The sequence below is a fragment of the Papaver somniferum genome, chromosome 1 (assembly GCF_003573695.1).
Source record: "Papaver somniferum cultivar HN1 chromosome 1, ASM357369v1, whole genome shotgun sequence".
Taxonomy (NCBI): domain Eukaryota; kingdom Viridiplantae; phylum Streptophyta; class Magnoliopsida; order Ranunculales; family Papaveraceae; genus Papaver; species Papaver somniferum.
The window spans coordinates 219,652,003-219,677,420 of record NC_039358.1 but is presented as its reverse complement, the minus strand read 5'-3'; the positions used below and the strand labels follow the sequence as shown (position 1 = coordinate 219,677,420).

At 37.7% G+C, this 25,418-nt stretch overlaps 1 protein-coding gene across 1 annotated transcript; it reads right to left on the bottom strand.

Annotated features, from left to right (window-relative positions):
• Positions 1–1,104: 1,104 nt before the first annotated feature.
• Positions 1,105–6,458, bottom strand: LOC113360581. The gene is made up of 7 exons (XM_026604080.1): positions 6,428–6,458; positions 3,419–3,604; positions 3,080–3,339; positions 2,748–2,970; positions 2,299–2,451; positions 1,714–2,161; positions 1,105–1,309 (listed from the first exon to the last, which is right to left on the bottom strand). Exons 1-7 carry the CDS (start codon positions 6,456–6,458, stop codon positions 1,105–1,107), a joined length of 1,506 nt encoding a protein of 501 aa, XP_026459865.1.
• Positions 6,459–25,418: the final 18,960 nt, after the last annotated feature.

The following is a 25,418-nucleotide window of genomic DNA, read 5'->3' as shown; positions in this document are numbered from 1 at the left end:
TGGTTGCATTGAAGTTTGCGAACTAACCGAACACACAAGATGTACCCAAATAAATTGTTAAGTTCAAAGTTCGGTTACCTACCATTTTATCCTAGGTAACCGAACATTACACTGTACGATCAAAACCTCCATTAACGAGTGAGTTCGGTAACCTGCGTGTTTGGAAAACGTAACCGAACTGGCCCAAATCTACACAAAAAATTTCATTTTTTTTTGAAAGTTTGGAGCAATTCAACCAACATTATCTAAGTTTGAAGCATACCTGGGTACCCAAATACCCTTCCTCCGGTTGTTGTTGGTAAAATCCATCGTTTTTCATGTTTTCCTTCTTCATCTTCTCTAAATTTACTCTCTCAATAATTCTACTTCTTTAAAAAAAGAAACCATCTGATTTTTTAATCTCACTAATTATCTTTAACTTAATCATCTCACTAATCATTACACTAACTATTATTAACATTAACTAATCATCATCCAAATTAATCAAGAGGGTAATTTAGGTATTAATATAAATATCTAGATAAGGGATGACCTAGATTTACTTCTAATGTCTTTACCCAAAATAAAACTATGGTCCTCCAAAAAAAAACCATGGTCCCAAAAAAATCGTTCTTACGAAAACTATCACTAAGTAAATAACGATTTGATAAACCATGTTCTATAACGGATTCCTTATGTAATTGATGGCCCTTCTAGACTAGTGTTTATTTCTGTTCTTTCGTGTGGGAGGCCAGGTTTACGACTTTACATGCCTTTGATCTTTACGCACTTTCTGGATGAGGGGCATTCCAATGCGCGGGTGGAGTCTAGATTTCGAACTTGGACTTTCCATAAGGAGCAAAACATCACAGTTTTTTTGTTGCCTTGCCAAACTAAGTATGTTGGGAATCTGTTCTTAGCTAAAATTTAAAGTGCGTTTCATCAGCTAGTTCTTTGCTTTGATCTAAAAATTCGTTAAAACGGCTAGAGTTCGGCAAGACAACCTTCAAGCGTTTCCCATTGTTTTACCTACTATGAAATGCGTCGTTATAAAGTATTTTGCATAGAGATTAAACACAGAATTTATATGTAAGCGCTCTTGGTGTTATTTATGTGCAAGCGCTCTTAGTGAGACATCATATGTATCTCCCATTTAGCAATTGCAAGCTCTTCAAGGAGGATCTTGGCAGCTTTTACCATGTTGGTTAGAGCTAGCATGACCTCAATTACGGGTTTTGAGCCATAATCTTGGTTTGTCCAGAGAATGTTGCTCTCCCAAACTGCAAGCATCTTCTTAGCAAGCTCAGCAATCTCTTCTGTCGATGGGATACTAGGACATCGTGGATGTCTTACACAGCTGGTTCGGTACCAGCTTCATATACTACCTCGTCACGGGAAACAGACTGGAGTTCCTCATCAGATAGTGAATTCTCTCAATGGAGATCAATCCATATCGATAATAGATTAGATAATATAGTTAAAATTGGACTAGCACATGTGAGTGTGGATCTGCATACAAATTTCCGGCAGCAGAACAAAGGTCTGAGTGTGTTTTGAATAAGTAATTGTCATCGAAAATTGAGATTTTAACAACTCAACCATCTCTTAGCAGAAATGAAATAAATTTACTCCAGAACGATCTTTAGACGCCCCCTTTCGATTTGAACCTGTTGTTGCTGACCTGCTCCCGTTCCTCAAAGCGCCTTTTATAGGGTGTTAGATGACCGTGCTAACCTGGGGAGTGGGGAGTGTCTTGCACACCGACCTTGGTGAACCGGAGAGAGCGAACAGTTCACACAGACATCGGCTGAGGAAAGCGAAAAAGGTAATGGAACTTGGGGACGTGCATCTAGCACGCCGGGTGCCTTGTTCCTCGCAATTGAAGGAACACCTGGCTTGAAGGAAGAAGCAACTGAGGGAGGACTTCTGAATTGTCCCCTATATACTGGCTTTGTCAGATTAGCATCCTTCTGGCTACCTATATCTTGTAGACGTGCATCTATCGCGCCGGGTGCTTTGTTCTTCGTAATTTGAGTAACACCTGGCTTGAAGGAAGAACCAACTGAGGGAGGACTGCTGAATTGTCCCTTATCTACTGGCTTTGCCAGATTAGCATCCTTGTAGCTACCTATATCTTGCATAAAGTCCATGAAGATATTGTAAGAGCTAGCTAACAAAGAGTCTAACGATCATAAGTATTTATCAAGAACATCTAACCAATCAAGAGAATATTCTGACATTGGCCTAATTTGATTTAGCATGGCAAAGTTTGACGGTGACAAACTAGCATAAACCGAAGCTGGCGTAGAAAGAGGTTACCTTTCCATTCCTTTTTAGATTCCTGAGCAGGTGGTGTAGCCAAGCGATCTTCTGATTTGACATTCATTTGCAAGTCCTGATTCAAGGACGAGTTAGAAGAAGTACATTGAAGAGTATCCTTTCCTCCAGAGATCATTGTTGCACTCAATTTTCCTGCGAAAAGAAAGCACATCTCATGTTTTTAACTTGCAAACCAAAATGTAAATCTATCATAAAAAGCAGCATTAAGGACTCTTTTACATAAACCTATTCATATAGCACTGAAATGAGAAACCTTGGCAATCGGGTGAACGCCATTTCATATAGCATTGCAGTTTTGGTGATACTTAGGCACAGCTTTTCTTTTCTTAGGCAGGAATACGCTACTTTTGCCGCATTCATCTCTGCCTGTTTCTTCAGGACTCAGGAAATTGAAAAGAGGTAATAAATGGGCAAATGAAATAACTTACGTTCTTTAAGTTGACAATATGCAACTTTTGCCGCATTCATCCCTGCCTGTTTCTTTGTTCTAGCTGCTATACCTTCAAAAACGTCAGTACCTACTTGCGCGGTGCACAAGAATGTTGGTAGATGAGGCGCGCCACAAGATTTCGTCTTATAAATTGGCAAGGGAAGACCTCCTTTCATTAGGAATTCTTGTAAAAAGTTCTTGCTGAAACCAGCCGACTCATCCTGATATATGGACAGCAATTAGCAAACATCAAAACCATAATTAATCATTAGGATTTACAAAGAACCATATAAGCAGCAAATTGCAACAATAGTGAATTGAATTCCTTGCCTCTAGAATACCGGCACGCATCAACGACTCTAAAGAAACTCTTGATGCAGCATGTTCTGCATCCTTTTGTGTGCGGCAAAACTCAGGGCTCTCAAAGGTTTGTCCGTCAACTGTAACCATTGCTTTACAGCGGACGTTATGAGGAGGTCCCTCACGTACATAAGAATAAGTGGGCAAATTGAGTTTTCTCTTCTGAGCGTAAATCTGAAGCTGGTTCTTGTGTTGGAGAATGGCAGGTTCTGGTGAATGATCAGCAATAACTGGAGGTTTCAAAGAACAAAATCAGTTTTCACTAATGTATTAAAGATACAAAGAATTTGAGCGTCAAAGAAAGGATACCTGCTGCAGGTGAGGAGTTAGATATTGGAGGAGAAGGAGAATCTAAGCGTCTGATTTTAGCAGGGCGATTGAGAGGTTTTTTAGAAGAAGCAGTACTAAAATGATGGTAAGCAAGTTTAGCAGCTTCATTCTGAGCTTCTTGTGAAGATTTACAATACTCAGGTGCATGAAAAGTTTTACCACAGACTAATACAGAAGCTTTGAATCTCCCAGGTCCATCTCTTATGGATGTATAGTTTGGAAAACCTCATAAATCGTGATCACAAATTTCTTGAAGCTTTGTCACAAACTCCATTTTTTCTGTATTCATCTCTAGCTTTACTCCATCTTTGTTTCTCTCTAATAATGTGAATTCACAGAAACTCAGAATTTTGAATGAGGATAAAAGAGAAGACGAGAGAGACAGAAAGAATCTGGGCATGAGAATAATGTGAAGGAATACTGGAAGAGAGTCAGGTTAAAGTTGAAATAAAGAACCCGACAACAATTATGTGACAATATAGTTGGGGTAATAAATTACTATTAGAAGCCAAATTTGGTGATATCGGCTTAGCACTTGGTTCATTGCCAAATAAATTATCCGGGGTTTTCTTGCACTATCCAGGAGACTGACTGAAAAGTAGTCGCAAGTCTGTGACTGTGACTGTGTGAATGTTCGTTCTATTCTTGCCGTGCAATGTGAACATTGATGATCTGAAATTTGAAGCGAATATTTTTAGGTGAGGTTTTGAGGGTGAACTGAAAACCTAAGAAATTATGGCTCGACTTGGGTCAGTACTCTTGCCCGTTCTCCGAAGGGTAGGAAGGTCGCAAAATCATGGTTTTCCTTTTTGGCAAGTTGCATTTCGAAATTTCGGCAAGGTTATTTGGATATTCAACAAATGACGGGGATTACACAGAGACTCGGCCCTTATACTATGAGGAATCCAACAGGGCCCAAAGACTAAGTCGAATAACACTTTAGACTTTGTTTGTTACAAATGTCCAGAATTTGTTAGGTTCTTTTCTGTCGGGCTTCTTATGCTCGTATGAGAAGATTTTATTGGGGTTTGTACCTTGTACTCACTTGGTTACCAATCAAAAAAAAAAAAGAAGATAATTTTACGTAAAAAAAACAACTAAAAGCTTAATTGACAAGGTAGTAAAATGATCGACAATTTGTTGAGCTTTCTAGTATATTTCACAGACTGAAATGGAATTTATCGAACTCCTCTCCAAATGTAACATGCATGATATAGTCGTTTTTTCAAACTCTTTTACGTAAACTTCTTTACTACCTTAGAGTAAGATATGGAGTGAGGGTTCTCATTCATATGAATGAATGTGATCAAATCTGGTCAAATTTTGTGGATAATGGAAGGTCCACTTTCCCCCAAAATTATTTTCCACACTCATTGGAACGAAGGAATGCTCGATAGTCTTCATTTAGAGGCGTATGTCCAGCTGCTTGGGGAAAAAAACGCTTGAGTGGCTGATGTTCATCCCTCTTGAACAATTTTTTAAGCTTTTTAATTTATTTAAAAATGTAAAAAAATTAGTCCCACACTAATTTTGTTAAGAAAAGATCTCAAATATATCTTTGGATGGCTAAAGATAAACCTCCCAAGTGATTTTTTTCCTTAAAATGGCTGATGTTCAGCCTCATAGTCTATTTTCTTCAACTCCCATAATGCAAAAAGCACTCTTTCACCCAATCTTTCATTGGGTTTGATAGTGAATGAGTGCAAAAATACTCATTCCATAGTCCTTGCTCTTACATATCCGTATGTAAGCAAAAACCCATGTCAAAAGTAACTTGTAGCTACATTCCTAACACAACAACAATTTGTGAGAATTATGTTTGAAAAGTGAAAAGTTAATTAAGGAACCAATTAGAATGACTATTAGAAACAAAATTTTCTTTGCTCACTTCTGAAAACTAGTTATGTATCTGGTGAACCAGGAGTACTTCTGCTTCTAGTTGCCAAGTAGGCTCATGCTCGGTTAAATAGGATCAGGTGCACGAGTGTCTAAGTTGACATATGCGCTGCAGCGCTCCCCAAACAAAACAACCACTATCAAGTCAAAGACTCAAACTTGTAGTATCTTATCACTGAAATTCGCCCCCATCTTCTCTCTCAGCCTCCCTCTCTTTATCTTTCAATCAATCCCAATTCTCTTATTTCTATCTCGAAACAGGAAAAATCGATTTGTTCATAGAGATTGGGTTTTCAAAACTTGTTTAAGGTATGAAACTATTCCTTGATAATTGTTTTTCTTAATTTTCTATCATAGGGTTTCTTGTAATTCAGACAGAGTTTCAATTAAAAATTAGGATTGTGATTCACTTTAATGTTAAATTGAGCTAATTTTTTATGTTCATAGTTTGATTAGATGTTTGATTGAGCTAATTTCTCATGTTCATAATTTGATTAGATGTTCAATATGATTGTTTGATACTGTGATGTAGTTTAAATATCATTTGTACTATATCATTTCTGATTTGTCAGATACCAAGCAATTCATTTAAGCTCAACGACCGAAATATCACTACTACATCCTGAAAATACCATCTTAAGGGAACTTAAATAGAAATGGTTACTGAAAATGAGAAAATTTTGGTAGAAATTTTGGAATTGAACATTCAGTTTGACATTGCAAAATATATAAAATTTCTTAGTAACCCACAATCAAGTGCCATTGCAACCTTCTCTGGTAGTACACGTGACACTTTCGAAAGGAAAACTATTGTGGAACTATGGTATCAAATTGATTGGACAAACGTCAAAATAAATACATTTTTAAAGACATTGTATCAATCACAGGAAACTCACACACATTGTTTCAATTGAGAAGATAAAGTTTTCTTACAGACACAACACATTAAATGTGTGTATTTAAAGACAGACTAACGTACACCTGACCGACAAATACATGTGGGACAGCGAGCACACGTGAGAAGAAATTACAGTTCAAAAGTCATTATCCTGCACCACAATAATTCATTAACCTACACCACTCCAACTTAACCTGCACTGCTACTGCTTTTATCCTGCACCATTACATGTGTGTCATTATCCCCACTCAAGCTCAAGGGCAGTGAGCTGACATTAAGCTTGGAACGCAACAGAATGAAACGTGGAGCATGAAGACCCTTTAATATCCGCAATTTGATCTATTGTGCTGACATAAAATACATCAAGAGCTTTGGATTGTACTAGCTCCCTAATGAAATGGTAGTCCAATTGAACATATTTCATTCTTGAATGAAGCACTGGATTAGAAGCTAAGGAAAGAGAGCTAAGATTATCACAGGAAATTTTAGGCACACCTGGTAGCAGTAGATGAAGATCTCTGAGTATAAAACAGATCCAAACAATTTCAGCAGCATTATGAGCTAGAGTGCGATACTCAGCTTCAGTACTTGAGCGTGCCACAGTTGTGTGCTTCTTGGAGGACCAGGAAATGATGTTGGGACCAAGAAAAACACAATAGCTGCCAGTTGATCTTCTATCATAAATACAACCAGCCCAGTCACCAACAGAAATGAACTACCTTTTTGTAAAATGTATGCCATAGCCAAGAGTGCCTTTGACATAGCGTAAAATCCTTTTAGCAGTCACCAGATGCACAGTTCTAGGATGCTTCATATGTTGGAAGACTAAGTTCACTGCAAAGGCAATTTCAGTCCTTGTCCAACTAAGATAATGAAGAGCCCCTACTAAAGACTTGTATTCAGTTCGATTGCCTAGAAGAAGACCATCATCCTTTGATAATTTTTTTGAAGCAGCAATTATAATCTTACATGACTTAGAAACCTCCATATGAAATTTATTGAGAAGATCCACTATATACTTAGTCTGAGATAAGAATAAAGAATCAGCATTCCTATGAACTTCAAGACCCAAAAAATAATGCAGAGGACCCAAATCCTTAATTGGAAACTGCAACTGCAACTGAGCAATGACATGAAGAATAAAGGCTGATGAAGAACCAATAAGCAGGATATCATCCACATAAACAAGGGCAACTGTAATTTGATTGCCATCCTTGTGAACTGTCACAGTGTGACAAGTAGAATGCAGAGGAGTCTGCCCTTAGTAATCTTAATGGGTGCCTTAGTTATTATTAGTTGATCAGTCGGATTGTGACACGTGTGTCCAATCCATTAGTCATTAATAGGGTTCAATTATTGGGTATTAAATGTGTAAGAAGACTCTTATCTGTTTAACCCGAGTTTTGTTAATGAAATACAATTTGGCTGCGTTCGTTTATCGAACCAGATTTTGGCACAATACACCAAGGATTTGATATTTATCCCTTCATTTCTAATTAAATCTCATTCCTCTGGGTATTAGTTGTTTTTACATCACAACAATTGGTATCAGAGCAGTTCAGATCCACCCAATTTTCATTCAAATTTTTTTTCTAATGGCACTCAAAGAAGTGAACGATAAGGTTGAAGCAAACACTACTGCCATCGCTAAATTACAGGCTGATTTCACTAGTTTCTCAACAGATCTGACTTCTAAGTTCGATCTTCTTCTTCAGAAGTTTGATTCAATACCAGATGCGACTACTAATTCCAATTTAGACCTTAATGGAGGTAATCGATTTGCAACTTCACATCAGAATCACTTTCATCGTCTTCCTAAGTTGGACTTCCAAGATTTGATGGTGAGAATCCTAGAGCTTGGATTCAAAAGAGTGAGAGATATTTTGAGCTGAATGATATTGAGGAACAAAAGAAGGTAAATATTGCTGCGATTTATCTTGAAGGTAAAGCTGAAACTTGGTTTTTAAACTTTCAAGTAAATAGACATCGAATTACTTGGAAAGATTTAACTATTAATCTCTGTGCACGTTTTGAAAATCCTATTGAGGAGAATTTTGTTGGCAGTTTTAATAAGTTAGTACAAACATCTTCTGTGGGTGATTATTATGAAGAATTTGAAATGTTGAAAACTTTGATGTTGAAGATGAATCCAACTCTTAGTGAAGAGTATTTTGTTATGAGTTTTCTTAGTGGCCTCAAAGATGAAATAGGCAAAACCATCTCTATGTTTCATCCTAAAACTTTAGCAGATGCTTTTTCCCTTGCTAGATTACAAGAACAAAAACTCATTTTAGCCACTACTGCCACCAAATATTTTGCCAAATCATTTCAAACTACCTTCAACTCTAATAGACAATCTTCTTGTACCAATTTTCCACCAAAACCAATTTTGACCTCTCCCAAATCTGCTCTCATCACTCCTAAATCCTCTTTTACAATGCCAAACAAAATTCAGTCACCAACACCTTCTATTAAGAGACTCACACCTGATGAAATGAATAGAAGGAGAGCTCAGGGTTTATGTTATAACTGTGATGAGGTATGCAAGGCAGGGAACTTTTGTAAGGGAAAACAAAAGCTCTTCATGCTGCACATGGACAATAATAAACTACAAGATATTGAGGTGTAAGAAGAGGTGTTTGAAGAGACTAATGAATCCCCAGTTCATTCTGATGTGGAAATTTCAGTGCATGCTCTTACAGGCACTGCAACAGGTGACACCATTAGAATTCCTGGTCTTCTGCTTAACAAGAGAGTGTCCATTTTAATTGATTCAGGAAGCACTACCAGTTTTATTGACAGTGCTCTATCCAGTTCACTTCAGTGCCACATTGAACACACTAATCCAATGTTGGTTACAGTTGCTATGGAGAGAAGACTGTAAGCACTGGTATATGCCCTCAGCTGACTTGGAGTATGCAGGGTCACCAATTTATGGAGAGCATAAGGATTTTACCACTAGGAGGGTGTGACATTTTACTTGGAGCAGATTGGTTAAGAACTTTGGGTGATGTTCTCTTTAACTTCTCTATATTATCTATTACTTTCAAATACAAAGACAAGAGAATTACTTTACAAGGCATATCTCCTAAGTATTCGTTGTTAATGATGAGTGGTGAGGCAATCAAGAAATTTTTTACACAAAATTCTCATGGACTGGTGGGACATCTATTTTCCATTTCTACAACCTCTACCCCACCCCCACACCTCCTGAACTACTTCTTTTACTTCAAGAGTTTAATGACATCTTTGCAGAACCAACTTCCCTTCCCCCTAAAAGAAGTTTGGATCAAACCATTCCCTTACAACCGCACTCAACTCCTATGAACCAAAGAGCCTATAAATTCCCTTATATACAAAAAGATGTTGTTGAACACATTGTTAAAGAGCTGCTAAACTCTGGCATCATTCAACCCATCCACAGTCCTTTTGCTTCACCTATTCTTTTGGTTAAGAAAAAGGACAACACATGGAGGTTTTGTGTTGACTATAGGAAACTCAATAGTATTACTATTAAGGATAAGTTTCCCATACCCATTGTTGATGAGTTATTGGATGAGCTTAAGGGTTTCATGTTTCTTACCAAGATTGATTCGATAGGTGGTTACCACCAAATCAGAGTCTATGATAGGGACATTCACAAGATTGCATTTAGAACTCACCAGGGCCACTATGAGTCCAAAGTCATGCCATTTGGCCTGATTAATTCCCCTGCTACTTTTGAAGCTCTCATGAATGAAATTTTTCAGCCTTTCTTGAGGAAATTTTTCTTGATGTTCTTTGATGATATTCTCATCTACAGCTCCATCATGGAAGAACATTTAGAGCATCTCATGGTGGTTTTCTCTTTACTCAGACAACACCAACTTTTTGCTAAACTATCTAAGTGCAGCTTTGGCCAATATTCTTTAGATTATTTAGGTCATATTATCACTAGAGAGGGAGTTTGTGCAGATCCTAATAAGGTTGCATGTATGCAGTCATGGCCATTACCAACCACCATCAAGGAACTAAGAGAGTTCTTGGGTCTCACTGGCTACTACAGAAAGTTTGTTAAAGACTATGGAACTATAACTAAACCACTCACTACCCTTCTCAAGAAGAATTCCTTTCATTGGAGTCCAACTGCAACTTCTGCTTTTGAAAACCTCAACTTCTGCGGGGGTCTAACAGCACCACCCAATATTCCGCTTAGCAATCTGTATGGACTAACTCCGAAATACGTTGCTAGAGAATCAACTAGACAGTCAGACTCAATCTAGATAAAAGTATATCAAGGAGTTAATATCTCTCTCTTGATTTGATTTTTACTCAAGCTAAAAATAATAGCGAGTCTTTATCAAATACAAGGAATACTTAGACGGTACCAAAGACCAATGTCCAAGGATCAATCAATATCAATCAACAACCAAAGGTTGGATTTCCAACTGATGATCACGGACGAACAACCTGTATTATTTCAATTATATAAAATATAATGCGGAAAAGAAATAACACAGACACCAGAAATTTTGTTAAGGAGGAAACCGCAAATGCAGAAAAATCCCGGGACCTAGTCCAGATTAAATACACACTGTATTAAGCCACTTCAGACACTAGCCTACTGCAAACTAACTTCAGACTGGACTATAGTTGAACCCCAATCAGTCTCCCACCGATCCAAGGTACAGTTGTACTCCTACGCCTCTGATCCCAGCAGGATACTACGCACTTGATTTCCTTAGATGATCTCACCCACAACCAAGAGTTGTTGCAACCCAAAATCACAGACTTCATAATAAACAGATCTGTCTCACACAGAAAAGTCTATCAAAGGATAAATCTCTCTCCCACAGATAAACCCTAGGTTTTGTTCCATCTTAAGATATAAAATCAAGGTGAACAGGAACCAATTGATAATCCAGTCTTATATTCCCGAAGAACAACCTAGATTAATCAATCACCTCTCTACAATCCTTTCTGAATACACAGGCGTTTTGTCGAGGAATCACAAACAGTGAGACGAAGATGTTTGTGACTTATTTATCTTGCCTATCGAAGAACTCTCACGATCTCAAGCCAATCAATCGATTGTACACGTACGATAGAATATGCAATATCAGATCACACAACTACGATAAAGTAGTATCGGTCTGGTTTCACAATCCCAATGAAGTCTTTAAGTCGTTAACCTGATTTTAGAGAAGAAAATCAAAGGTTAATGGAGATCGACTCTAGCGAGCGCACTAGTAGCACACATACATGTGGGGATTAGTTTTGCACAATGCTAGATGTCTCCTTTATATAACCTTCAAATCAGGGTTTTGCCTTAGGTAAAAAGCAATCCTTATTCACCGTTAAATGAAAACCTGATTTAGATTCAAGCTAATATTTCTCAACCGTTAGATCGAAAACTTAGCTTGTCACACACACTTGGGTAGACGTTTACTGGGATTGTGAAAACCATTCCCAAACGTGTACGTGTATGTTGGTTCAACATAGTAACCCAAAAAGGTTAACCATATGAGAATTTCATATCAACCTTGTTCTTCTTCACCATAACTAGTTCAATTGGCTCAAATGAACTAGTTAAAGAATTGTTCAATTGCTATGAGATCTTATGTAACACACAAGACACAATTGAAACAAAGATGATTCGATTCAATTGAATCGTCTCATGAACATTATATCCACGGTTTGCATAAAGCATTCCTGAGTATTTTAATGTTTCATGTTCAGAGCACATTTTTAGATCATAACCTCTTAAGTTCACAAACAAGTTCGCGGACTTAAGTTAATCGGTTGATTTTTCCAAACTCAACAGAAATTCTCGGAAAGATAACTTCCGCCAGTTCGTGGACTGAGTTCGCGGACTTAGCACACAAACGAGTTTTGGAAAATCCAACAGAAATTCTCGGTCGACAACTTCTGACAGTTCGATGACTGAGTCTGCGGACTGGGTTCGAGGACTTGGCAAGCCAATTCCACAATCCTCACGATTTATCTTGATCAACAAAGTTCGAAAATTTGGTTCAAGGAATACATGGTTATGTAATCTAAACTCTCATTTCAATCATTGAGACATTCTCATAGGACGCTATGTAGTCTTTATTCACAGACCGATTCACGTCAGAGCAATTCTCAAGGTGATTGAAACTTTTCATGACTTTCGTCACTAGGTGAAGATAAACTTGATCAAAGCAAAATGTTTTACCAACACACGATTTCGAGATAAAAGATAAGCAATGAATGCTCAGCTCGAAATGTCAAATGTGTATGATCTAGTCTATATAGCATACGACTGTTGTCTTATAAGAAGTAGGAGATAGAATAGATAGACTTTTGAGTGATAGATAAGTTCAAGTCTCCACAAACCTTTTTGTTGATGAAGTTCCACGGTTCCTTGTACAGATATTCGTCGTTGTATGATGAATCGCCATGAAGTCCTTGAGCTCAACTACACTTTTATATCCTAGTCCGAGACTTAGCTATGTAGGTTAGAAATCAATAGTTATAGTTTTGATCACTAACATTGAAAAACATTCTTGAGATAGCAACGCATGCGAGGTCGACCGAGCTATTCTCTAACAGCTATGAGGATGATCCAAAGGTTGCCAACTTATTTCTGCTTTGCCCCTTAATCCTTCCAGTTTCCCTAATTATACTTACAAGGAAGGGATCCTAAGGTATAAAACTAAACTCTACATTGGTGCCAGTAATAATGTTGGACTGAACCTTTTGGAGTCACTTCATGCCTCTGCTATTGGAGGGCATTCAGGCATTCAAGCCACTTCTGTCAGAGCTAGTCACTTTTACTAGAAGGGTATGCATAGAGATATAGTCCAATTTGTCTCCCAGTATGACAATTACCAAAAGAACAAGCATGACACCACCAATTATGCTAGATTACTTCAACCTCTCCCTATCTCAGAACATGCATGGAAACATATCACAATGGATTTCATTGAGGGCCTCCCTGTTAGCAACAAGAAAAGTGTCATCCTTGTGGTTGTGGATAGACTTACCAAATATGCTCATTTCATAGCCCTTTAACACCCATCCATATACAGCTAATTATGTAGCTCATGTTTTCCTCAACCAGGTTTTCAAACTTCATGGTTTACCCTCCTACATTGTCTCTGATAGAGATAAGGTATTCACTATTCACTTTTGGCAAGATCTATTCAAAGCAGTGGGAACTGGCCTACACCTCAGCACAGCTTATCACCCTCAGACATATGGTCAAACTGAAAGGGTGAATGCTTGTCTGGAGAATTATCTAAGATGCCTCACTGGGCACAAACCAAGTAAGTGGAGTGATTGGTTAGCCTTAGCTGAATGGTGGTACCACACTAGTTTTCACAGTAGTCTGAAACTCTCTCCCTTCCAAGCATTTTATGGGTATGCTCCCCCTCATCTTTCTTTTCCTTTTGAGGTTACTACTTCAGTTGCAGCTGTGGAGTGTTATTTAAAGGAGAGGGACTCTCTACTTGATATCCTCAAGGAATCACTCAAGCTAGCTCAAGAAAGGATGAAGCTATATGCTGACAAGTCTAGACAAGATAGATCATTTGAAGCTGGAGATCTTGTCTATCTCAAACTACAACCATACAGGCAAGCTTCTCTTTCCTTAAGAAAAAACTTTAAACTCTCTTCCAAGTTTTATGGCCCCTTTCCAGTGTTGCAGAGAGTGGGGAAAGTAGCATATAAACTGCAGTTACCATCCAATGCTCGTATACATCCAGTGTTTCATGTATCTCAGCTAAAGAAATTCATTGGACGCAAAAACATTCCATCACCAACTCTCCCTGTGGTGGACCATTCTGGGGAAATCATTATGCTTCCTGAAAGTATTTTGCGCACCAGAACCATTCTCAGAGACAACCATCTGATCAGGCAACTTCTCCTTCAATGGACAAATTCTTCTCCAGAGAACGCCACATGGGAGGATCTCTCAACAGTTAAAGCACACTACCCAAAATTCATCCTTGTGGACAAGGACGTTTTTTAGGAGGAGGCAATGTCACAATGTGACACGTAGTATGCATAGGAGTCTGCCCGTAGTAATCTTAATAGGTGCCTTAGTTATTATTAGTTTATCAGTCGGATTGTGACACCTGTGTCCAATCCATTAATCATTTCTAGGGTTCGATTATTGGGTATTAAATGTGTAAGAAGACTCTTATTTGTTCAACCTGAGTTTTGTTAATGAAATACAATTTGGCTGCGTTCGTTTATCGAACCAGATTTTGGCTCAATCCATCAAGGATTTGATATTTATCCCTTCATTTATAATTAAATCCCATTCCTCTGAGTATTAGTTGTTGTTACATCACAACAATTGGTATCAGAGCAGTTCAGATCCACCCAATTTTCATACAAATTTTTTCTAATGGCACTCAAAGAAGTGAACGATAAGGTTGAAGCAAACACTACTACCATCCCTAAATTACAGGCTAATTTCACTAGTTTCTCAACATATCTGACTTCTAAGTTCGATCTTCTTCTTCAGAAGTTTGATTCAATACCAGAACGACTACTAATTCCAATTTAGACCTTCATGGAGGTAATCGATTTGCAACTTCACATCAGAATCACTTTCATCGTCTTCCTAAGTTGGACTTCCCAAGATTTTATGGTGAGAATCCTAGAGCTTAGATTCAAAAGAGTGAGAGATATTTCGAGCTGAATGATATTGAGGAACACAAGAAGGTAAATATTGCTGCGATTTATCTTGGAGGTAAAGATGAAACTTGGTTTTTAAACTTTCAAGTAAATAGACATCGAATTACTTGGCAAGATTTAACTATTAATCTTTGTGCACGTTTTGAAAATCCTATTGAGGAGAATTTTGTTGGCAGTTTTAATAAGTTAGTACAAACATCTTCTGTGGATGATTATTATGAAGAATTTGAAATGTTGAAAAATTTGATGTTGAAGATGAATCCAACTCTTAGTGAAGAGTATTTTGTTATGAGTTTCCTTAGTGGCCTAAAAGATGAAATAGGCAAAACCATCTCTATGTTTCATCCTAAAACTTTAGCAGATGCTTTTTCCCTTGCTAGACTACAAGAACAAAAACTCATTTTAGCCACTACTGCCACCAAATATTTTGCCAAATAATTTCAAACTACCTTCAACTCTAATAGACAATCTTCTTATACCAATTTTACACCAAAACCAATTTTGACCTCTCCCAAATCTGCTCTCATCACTCCTAAATCCTCTTTTACAATGCCAAACAAAATTCAGTCACCTACACCTTCTATTAAGAGACTCACACCTGATGAAATGAATAGAAGGAGAGCTCAGGTTTTATGTTGTAACTGTGATGAGGTATGCAAGGCAGGGCCCTTTTGTAAGGGAAAACAAAAGCTCTTCATGCTGCACATGGACAAAAATGAACTACAAGATATTGAGGTGGAAGAAGAGGTGTTTGAAGAGACTAATAAATCCCCATTTCATTCTGATGTGGAAATTTCAATACATACTCTTACAGGCACTGCAACAGGTGACACCATTAGAATTCCAGGTCTTCTGCTTAACAAGAGAGTGTCCATTTTAATTGATTCAGGAAGCACTACCATTTTTATTGACAGTGCTCTAGCCAGTTCACTTCAATGACACATTGAACACACTAATCCAATGTTGGTTACAGTTTCTAATGGAGAGAAGACTGTAAGCACTGGTATATGCCCTCAGCTGACTTGGAGTATGCAGGGTCACCAATTTATGGAGAGCATAAGGATTTTACCACTAGGAGGGTGTGACATTGTACTTGGAGCAGATTGGTTAAGAACTTTGGGTGATGTTCTCTTTAACTTCTCTATCTTATCTTTTACTTTCAAATACAAAGACAAGAGAATTACTTTACAAGGCATATCTCCTAAGTCTTCCTCGTTAATGATGAGTGGTGAGGCAATCAAGAAATTTTTACACAAACTTCTCATGGACTGGTGGGACATCTATTTTCCATTTCTACACCCTCTACCCCACCCCCACACCTCCTGAACTACTTCTTTTACTTCAAGAGTTTAATGACATCTTTGCAGAACCAACTTCCCTCCCCCTTAAAAGAAGTTTGGATCATACAATTCCCTTACAACCGCACTCAACTCCTGTGAAACCAAAGAGCCTATAAATGCCCTTATATACAAAAAGATGTTGTTGAACACATTGTTAAAGAGATGCTAAACTCTGGCATCATTCAACCCATCCACAGTCCTTTTGCTTCACCTATTCTTTTGGTTAAGAAAAAGGACAACGCATAGAGGTTTTGTGTTGACTATAGGAAACTCAATAGTATTACTATTAAGGATAAGTTTCACATACCCATTGTTGATGAGTTATTGGATGAGCTTAAGGGTTTCACGTTTCTTACCAAGATTGATTTGAGAGCTGGTTACCACCAAATCAGAGTCTATGCTAGGGACATTCACAAGATTGCATTTAAAACTCACCAGGGCCACTATGAGTCCAAAGTCATGCCATTTGGCCTGATTAATTCCCCTGCTACTTTTAAAGTTGTCATGAATGAAATTTTTCAGCCTTTCTTGAGGAAATTTGTCTTGGTGTTCTTTGATGATATTCTCATCTACAGCTCCAGCATGGAAGAACATTTATAGCATCTCATGGTGGTTTTCTCATTACTCAGACAACACCAATTTTTTGCTAAACTATTCAAGTGCAGCTTTGGCCAATATTCTTTAGAGTATTTAGGTCATATTATCACTAGAGAGGGAGTTTGTGCATATCCTAATAAGGTTGCATGTATGCAGTCATGGCCATTACCAACCACCATCAAGGAACTAAGAGAGTTCTTGGGTCTCACTGGCTACTACAGAAAGTTTGTTAAAAACTATGGAGCTATAACTAAACCACTCACTACCCTTCTCAAGAAGAATTCCTTTCAGTGGAGTCCAGCTGCAACTTCTGCGGGGGTCTAACAGCACCACCCAATATTCCGCTTAGCAATCTGTTTGGACTAACTCCGAAATACGTTGCTAGAGAATTTACTAGACAGTCAGACTCAATCTAGATAAAAGTATCTCAAGGAGTTAATATCTCTCTCTTGATTTGATTTTTACTCAAGCTAAAAACAATAGCGAGTCTTTATCAAATAAAAGGAATATTTGGAAAGTACCAAAGACCAATGTCCAAGGATCAATCAATATCAATCAACAACAAAGGTTGAATTTCCAATTGATGTTCACGAACGCACAACCTGTATTATTTTAATTATATAAAATATAACGCGGAAAAGAAATAACACAGACACCAAAAATTTTGTTAACGAGGAAAGCGCAAATGCAGAAAAATCCCGGGACCTAGTCCAGATTAAATACACACTGTATTAAGCCGCATCAGACACTAGCCTACTGCAAACTAACTTCGGACTGGACTATAGTTGAACCCCAATCAGTCTCCCACCGATCCAAGGTACAGTTTTACTCCCACGCCTCTGATCCCAGCAGGATACTACGCACTTGATTCCCTTAGTTGATCTCACCCACAACCAAGAGTTGTTGCAACCCAAAATCACAGATTTCATAATAAACAGATCTGTCTCACACAGAAAAGTCTATCAAAGGATAAATCTGTCTCCCACAGATAAACCCTAGGTTTTGTTCCGTCTTAAGATATAAAATCAAGGTGAACAGGAACGAACTGATAATCCGGTCTTATATTCCCGAAGAACAGCCTAAATTAATCAATCACCTCTCTACAATCCTTCCTGAATACACAGGCGGTTTGTCGAGGAATCACAAACAGTGAGACGAAGATGTTTGTGACTTATTTATCTTGCCTATCGGAGAACTCTCACGATCTCAAGCCAATAAATCGATTGTACTCGTACGATAGAAGATGCAAGATCAGATCACACAACTACGATAAAGTATTATCGGTCTGGCTTCACAATCCCAATGAATTTTTTAAGTCGTTAACCTGATTTTAAAGAAGAAAATTAAAGGTTAATGGAGATCGACTCTAGCGGGCGCACTAGTAGCACACAGACGTGTGGGGATTAGTTTTGCACAATGCTAGATGTCTCCTTTATATAACCTTCAAATCAAGTTTTTTCCTTAGGTACAAATAAATCCTTATTCACCGTTAGATGAAAACCTGATTTAGATTCAAGCTAATATTTCTCAACCGTTAGATCGAAGACTTAGCTTGTCACACACACTTGGGTAGACGTTTATTGGGTTTGTGAAAATCATGCCCAAACGTGTACGTGTATGTTGGTTCAACATAGTAACCCAAAAAGGTTAACCATATGAGAATTTCATATCAACCTTGTTCTTCTTCACCATAACTAGTTCAATTGGCTCAAATGAACTAGTTAAAGAGTTGTTCAATTGCTATGAGATCTTATGTAACACACAAGACACAATTGAAACAAAGATGATTCGATTCAATTGAATCGGCTCATGAACATTATAGACACGGTTTTCATAAAGCATTCCTTAGTAATTTAATGTTTCATGTTCAGAGCACATCTTTAGATCATAACCTCTTAAGTTCACAAACAAGTTCGCGGACTTAAGTTAATCGGTTGAGTTTTCCAAACTCAGCAGAAATTCTCAGAAAGAGAACTTCCGCCAGTTCGCGGACTGAGTTCGCGAATTTAGCACACAAACGAGTTTTGGAAAATCCAAAAGAAATTCTCGGTCGAGAACTTCTGACAGTTCGCGGACTGAGTCTACGGACTGGGTTCGCGGACTTGGCAAGCCAATTCCACAATCCTCCCGATTTCTCTTGATCAACAAAGTTCGAAAACTTCGGTTCAAGGAATACATGGTTATGTAATCTAAACTCCCATTTCAATCATTGAGACATTCTCAGAGGACGCTATGTAGCCGTTATTCACAGACCGATTCACGTCAGAGCAATTCTCAAGGTGATTGAAACTTTTCATGACTTTCGTCACTAGGTGAAGATAAACTTGATCAAAGCGAAATGCTTTACCAACACACGATTTCGAGATAAAAGATAAGCAATGAATGCTCAGCTCGAAATGTCAAATGTGTATGATCTAGTCTATATAGCATACGACTTTTGTCTCATAAGAAGTAGGAGATAGAATAGATAGACTTTTGAGTGATAGATAAGTTCAAGTCTCCACATACCTTTTTGTTGATGAAGTTCCACGGTTCCTTGTACAGATCTTCTTCCTTGTATGATGAATTTCCATGAAGTCCTTGAGCTCAACTACGCTTTTATATCCTAGTCCGAGACTTAGCTATGTAGGCTAGAAATCAAGACTTATAGTTTTGATCACTAATATTGGAAAACATGCTTGAGATAGCAACGCATGCGAGGTCGACCGAGCTATGCTCTAACAGCTATGAGGATGATCCAAAGGTTGCCAACTTATTTCTGCTTTGCTCCTTAATCCTTCCAGTTTCCCTAATCATACTTACAAGGAAGTGATCCTAAGGTATAAAACTAAACTCTACATTGGTGCCAGTAATAATGTTGGACTGAACCTTTTGGAGTCACTTCATGCCTCTGCTATTGGAGGGAATTCATGCATTCAAGCCACTTCTATCAGAGCTAGTCACTTTTACTAAAAGGGTATGCATAGAGATATAGTCCAATTTGTCTCCCAGTATGACAATTTCCAAAAGAACAAGCATGACACCACCAATTCTGCTAGATTACTTCAACCTATCCCTATCCCAGACCATGCATGGCAACATACCACAATGGATTTCATTGAGGGCCTCCCTGTTAGCAACAAGAAAAGTGTCATCCTTGTGGTTGTGGATAGACTTACCAAATATGCTCAATTCATAGCCCTTTAACACCTATCCATATACAGCTAATTATGTAGCTCATGCATTCCTCAACCAGGTTTTCAAACTTCATTGTTTACCCTCCTACATTGTCTCTGATAGAGATAAGGTATTCACTAGTCACTTTTGGAAAGATCTATTCAAAGCAGTGGGAACTGGCCTACACCTCAGCACAGCTTATCACCCTCAGACAGATGGTCAAACTGAAAGGGTGAATGTTTGTCTGGAGAATTATCTAAGATGCCTCACTGAGAACAAACCAAGTAAGTGGAGTGATTGGTTAGCCTTGGCTGAATGGTGGTACCACACTTGTTTTCACAGTAGTCTGAAACTCTCCCCTTCCAAGTACTTTATGGGTATGCTCCCCCTCATCTTGCTTTTCCTTTTGAGGTTACTACTTCAGTTGCAGCTGTGGAGTGTTATTTAAAGGAGAGGGACTCTCTACTTGATATCCTCAAGGAATCACTCAAGCTAGCTCAAGAAAGGATGAAGCCATATGCTGACAAATCTAGACAAGATAGATCATTTGAAGCTGGAGATCTTGTCTATCTCAAACTACAACCATACAGGCAAGCTTCTCTTTCCTTAAGAAAAAACTTTAAACTCTCCTCCAAGTTTTATGGCCCTTTTCCAGTGTTGCAGAGAGTGTGGAAAGTAGCATATAAACTGCAGTTACCATCCAATGCTCGTATACATCCAGTGTTCTATGTAACTCAGCTAAAGAAATTCATTGGACCCAAACACATTCCATCACCAACTCTCCCTGTGGTGGACCATTCTGGGGAAATCATTATGCTTCCTAAAAATATTTTGCGCACCAGAACCATTCTCAGAGACAACCAGATGATCAGGCAACTTCTCCTTCAATGGACAAATTCTTCTCCAGAGAACGCCACATGGGAGGATCTCTCAACAGTTAAAGCACACTACCTAAAATTCATCTTTGTGGACAAGGACGTTTTTCAGGAGGAGGCAATGTCACAGTGTGACACGTAGTATGCATAGGAGTTTGCCCTTAGTAATCTTAATGGGTTCCTTAGTTATTATTATTTGATCAGTCGGATTGTGACACGTGTGTCCAATCCATTAGTAATTACTAGGGTTCGATTATTGGGTATTAAATGTGTAAGAAGACTCTTATCTGTTCAACCTGAGTTTTGTTAATGAAATACAATTTGGCTGCATTCGTTTATCGAACTAGATTTTGGCTCAATCCATCAAGGATTTGAGATTCATCCCTTCATTTCTAATTAAATCCCATTCCTAGGGGTATTAGTTGTTGTTACATCACAACATGAACAAATAATGAAGAATCTGCAACTGAATGAACAAACTTCAAGGAGATCAGAGCAATACTAAGCTTCTCAAACCATTCCCTAGGTGCCTGTTAGGCCCATAGATGGATTTATGTAGTAGACACACATGGTTAGGTTTATCAAGATCTACAAAGCCATGGGGTTGAGCCATATAGACAGTTTCCTTCAGATCACCATGGAGAAAGACATTACTTACATCAAGCTGATGAATTGGCCAATTGAATTGGACTTCCATAGACAAAATAATTCTGATAGTGGTTGGCTTAGCTACTGGACTAAATGTATCTTCAAAATCAAGTCCTGGTTGTTGATTATAGCCTTTGGCAACAAGTCTTGCCTTATGCTTGTCAATGCTTCCATCAGGACTGTACTTTATTCTAAACACCCACTTCCATCCAATTACATTTTTATCATCTTCAGGTGGTAGTAAAGACCAAGTGCCAGCATTTTGAAGAGCAGTATACTCATTCACAGAAGCAACTCTCCAAACAGCAATTTTGTTAGCTGCAGTAATACAAGTAGGAATGGAAGATAAGAATGAAACTGGCAATGGATGTTTGGTATAAAAGTAAGATTTTGGCTTGTATATTCCTCTTTTACCCCTAGTAGTCATGCTGTGATCATTCATAGTATAAGTAGGAGCTGGAGAAATGCTAGGAGAAGAAATAATAGGCTAAACAGTGGAAATTGGAGGAAGAGACTCAATAGAGAATTCAATAGGCAAAACAGCTGGAATGGAAGTAGGAGGCAATTTAGTACTCTCAGAAATTAGTGATTTGTAAGGAAATGAAGATTCATTAAAGGAAACATGTCTAGAAATATAAATGTTACCAGAGATAGGGTCAAGACATCTATAGCCTTTGTGATTTAAATTATAACCAAGAAAAATACAATATATGTTTACTTCTAGGTTCAATTTTATTTGTGGTATAGGGCTTGAGCCATGGAAAACAAGCACAACCAAAAGATTTAAGAAAGTTATAGTCAGGTTGTTTATGAAATAGAACTTCAAAAGGTGATTGAAAAGAAATGGCTCTAGTTGGCAGCCTATTTATAAGATAATTAGCAGTCTGAAGTGCTTCTACCCAAAAAGAATTTGGAAGACCATCTTGATAAAGAAGAGTTATAGTGATTCCTAGAAGGTGTTTATGCTTTACTTCAGCAACACCATTATGTTCTGGTGTGTGTGGACAAGAAAGTTCATGACTGATACCTTTTGATTCACATAAATGAAAAAGAAAATTATTGAGAAACTCACCACCATTATCAGTTCTTATGGTAACTACAGAGTGAGATAATAAATTTTCAATTCTAGTGACAAATGAGATGAAAGCATGGTAAAGTCTGATTTGGTAGTAATAGGTAAAAGCCAACAATATTTGGTAAATTCATCCACTATATTTGCATAATATAAGACACCTGATGTTGAAGCTACATGACAAGGACCCTAGAGGTCTATATGCAAAAGTTCTAGATGTTTAGTAGCTTCAGAACTAGACATTTGAAATGGTAGTTTCTGACATCTGCATAATTTGCATTCATTACGAAAGAAGGGTTTATTAGAAACATTGGACAATTTCAGTTTAGTACACAATTTTTGTAGAGTCTGAAATGAAGGATGTCCAAATCTTCTGTGAAGTAAAGTTGGATCATGAAGTGTGGAGGTGAGAGCATGATGTTTGGAGCTGAATGAAATAGGATAAAGTCCATTTTTATGTGGACCTTGGAAAAGAAGCTTCCTAGAGTTGAGATCCTTCACACAAAATCCATTTAAATCAAGAGTTAATGAGCAATTGTTATCTGTTGTAAATTTATGTATGGATAAAAGATTATGTGAGGATTGAGGGACAATAAGAACATCATTGAGTGTGAATGAATGATCATTAGAAATTCTACTAGAGTTATCTTTGTGAGTAATACACATACCTTCACCACTAGCAGTTTGAATGAGTTCTGAGCCATCATATGGTGTAACTTCTTGAAATTCATCCTTGTTGGAATCAACATGATTGTTTGCACCACTGTCTGCAATCCACTCTTCTGGAGATTCAAATATATCAGCAGCTGCTAGCATTGCACTGAGATTTGTTGGTGGACTTCTGCCTTGATAGGAGAAATTTAATCTTTGACTGCAGTTAGGAGCCAGATGATAAGGAGAAAGACAGATCTGACATGGTGGTGGCTTATCAGCAGTTTGATACCCTCTGCCTGAAGGATTTCTATTAAATATTGCTGGATTGGGATATCTACCCCCATTTGAGTTAGAATAGCCTCTTCCCATGTAATTGCCTCTATTGTTGTGATATTAACCCCCTTTAAAAGATCCTTTATTAGCAACAAATGCCTTGGCTTCAGTATTTTTCTTTTGAGATTTGAGTCTGTCACTAATCTTTGCTTCTTCACTTAACAGATTATTATGTAATTCAATGCTTGAGATAGGAGGATTTCTATGTCTCATAGATGTTGCAAATGGAATGTAATATGAATTAAGTGCTTTTAGTGTAATAACAACAAGTTCCTTATCTAATATGATTTCACCAGCTGCTGCTAATTGATCTGATAATGATTTGATTTCATTTATAAGAGATGGAATAGATCGATCACCTTGAGTTATGGAAAGCAATTTGGTTCGAAGCTGAATAGAATGAGTTGATGATGCTCTTGCAAATCGATCCTCAATACTAGTCTATAGTTGATGAGGGGAAGTAGATCGTGAGAAGTAGGCGATAACAGAGTCTGAGATTGTTGAATTAATCCACATTATTATTGTTGAATATTCATCCATCCAGTCGGTGTAAAGCGGATTCTCAATTCCATTCTGCTGATTTTTCTAAGATTTGTAAATTGAGGTGGACATTCATGAGATCCATCAAGAAATTTCATGAGTTTGTATTTGGCAATGACAGGATTCATTAGGTTGCGCCAAGTGATGAAATTATCATCCTTCAATTTGAGATGGACGAAGTTTGTTAATTGATTTAGTGGAATTGCAGAAAAAGAATTTGAAGTTGGATTCTCCATTACAGTCGATGATGAAGACAGAATACAAAATCAAAGAAGAAAGTAGTGAGATTATGATAAAAAAAAATCAAGAAAGTAAAGAAAAGATCAGTAGATCTTGAAATCTTGAATTGAAAACAAGATTGAAACTTCGTAAATCTTCTCAGATTGATACAGTAAAGAAATATGAAGCTAAATTGAATAGCAAAGCAAGAAATTGAAGTAACAGGATCGAAAATGGTGAGGAGAAAAACCCTAACCTACCCTGTCTGATACCATAAAGACATTGTATCAATCACATGAAACTCACACACATTGTTTCAATTGAGAAGATAAAGTTTTCTTACAGACACAGACACAGCACATTAAATGTGTGTATTTAAAGACAGGCTAACGTACACCTGACCGACAAATACATGTGGGACAGCTAGCACACGTGAAAAGAAATTACAATTCAAAAATCCTTATCCTGCACCACAATATTTCAGTAACCTACGCCACTCCAACTTAACCTACACTGCTACTGCTTTTACCTGCACCACTACATGTGTGTCATTAATTCGTTCTTTTGTTAGATTGTCTTGGAGTTTGGAATCAATAGATGTTGTACATCGTCTTGGGTAAGTGCCTGCGGGAAATAATAGCGTCTTTGTTGCTATCTGCCAGTTCATAGGGATGATGCGTTGGACGCGTGTAAATATGTAATTGATGGTCTCAAGTTATTTGTTCCCATTTTTAAAAGGAAGTATATTCAAATGAGAAGTTTGGAAGGAAAATCGGGAGTTTTTGGAGAGGAAGGACGAGTACAGCAATGGTATTAATATAGCAGGTGGTGGAGTTTGTTGCAGGAAAAAGGTTAAATAAGTGCCAGCAGCAAAGGAAAGAAAGAGTTGCTGCGGTAGTAAGACTATGGTAACAGATGAGGAACAAGAATATACTAGTTAGCAGCATTGAAAATGATATAACAATTGATAAGAGCATAATCAAAATGTCAAAAAAAAAAAAAAAAAACCCGGAATGAGCTTTACAAAAAGATTGAAAAGAAAAAGAGTTATGTACTCTTGGGAAACCTGTTATTTGGTTGATGAGTT

Bases quoted from the DNA above. Each gene is read 5' to 3' on its own strand.
- LOC113360581 (XM_026604080.1), bottom strand. From the start codon at position 6,458: ATGGTGCAGGATAAAAGCAGTAGCAGTGCAG. The intron at 3,605-6,427 runs GTTAAGTTGGAG...CTTCTGTATTAG, and splicing joins TAAAAGCAGTAGCAGTGCAG to TCTGTGGTAAAACTTTTCAT. The intron at 2,971-3,079 runs GCAAGGAATTCA...TCCATATATCAG, and splicing joins TGCGTGCCGGTATTCTAGAG to GATGAGTCGGCTGGTTTCAG.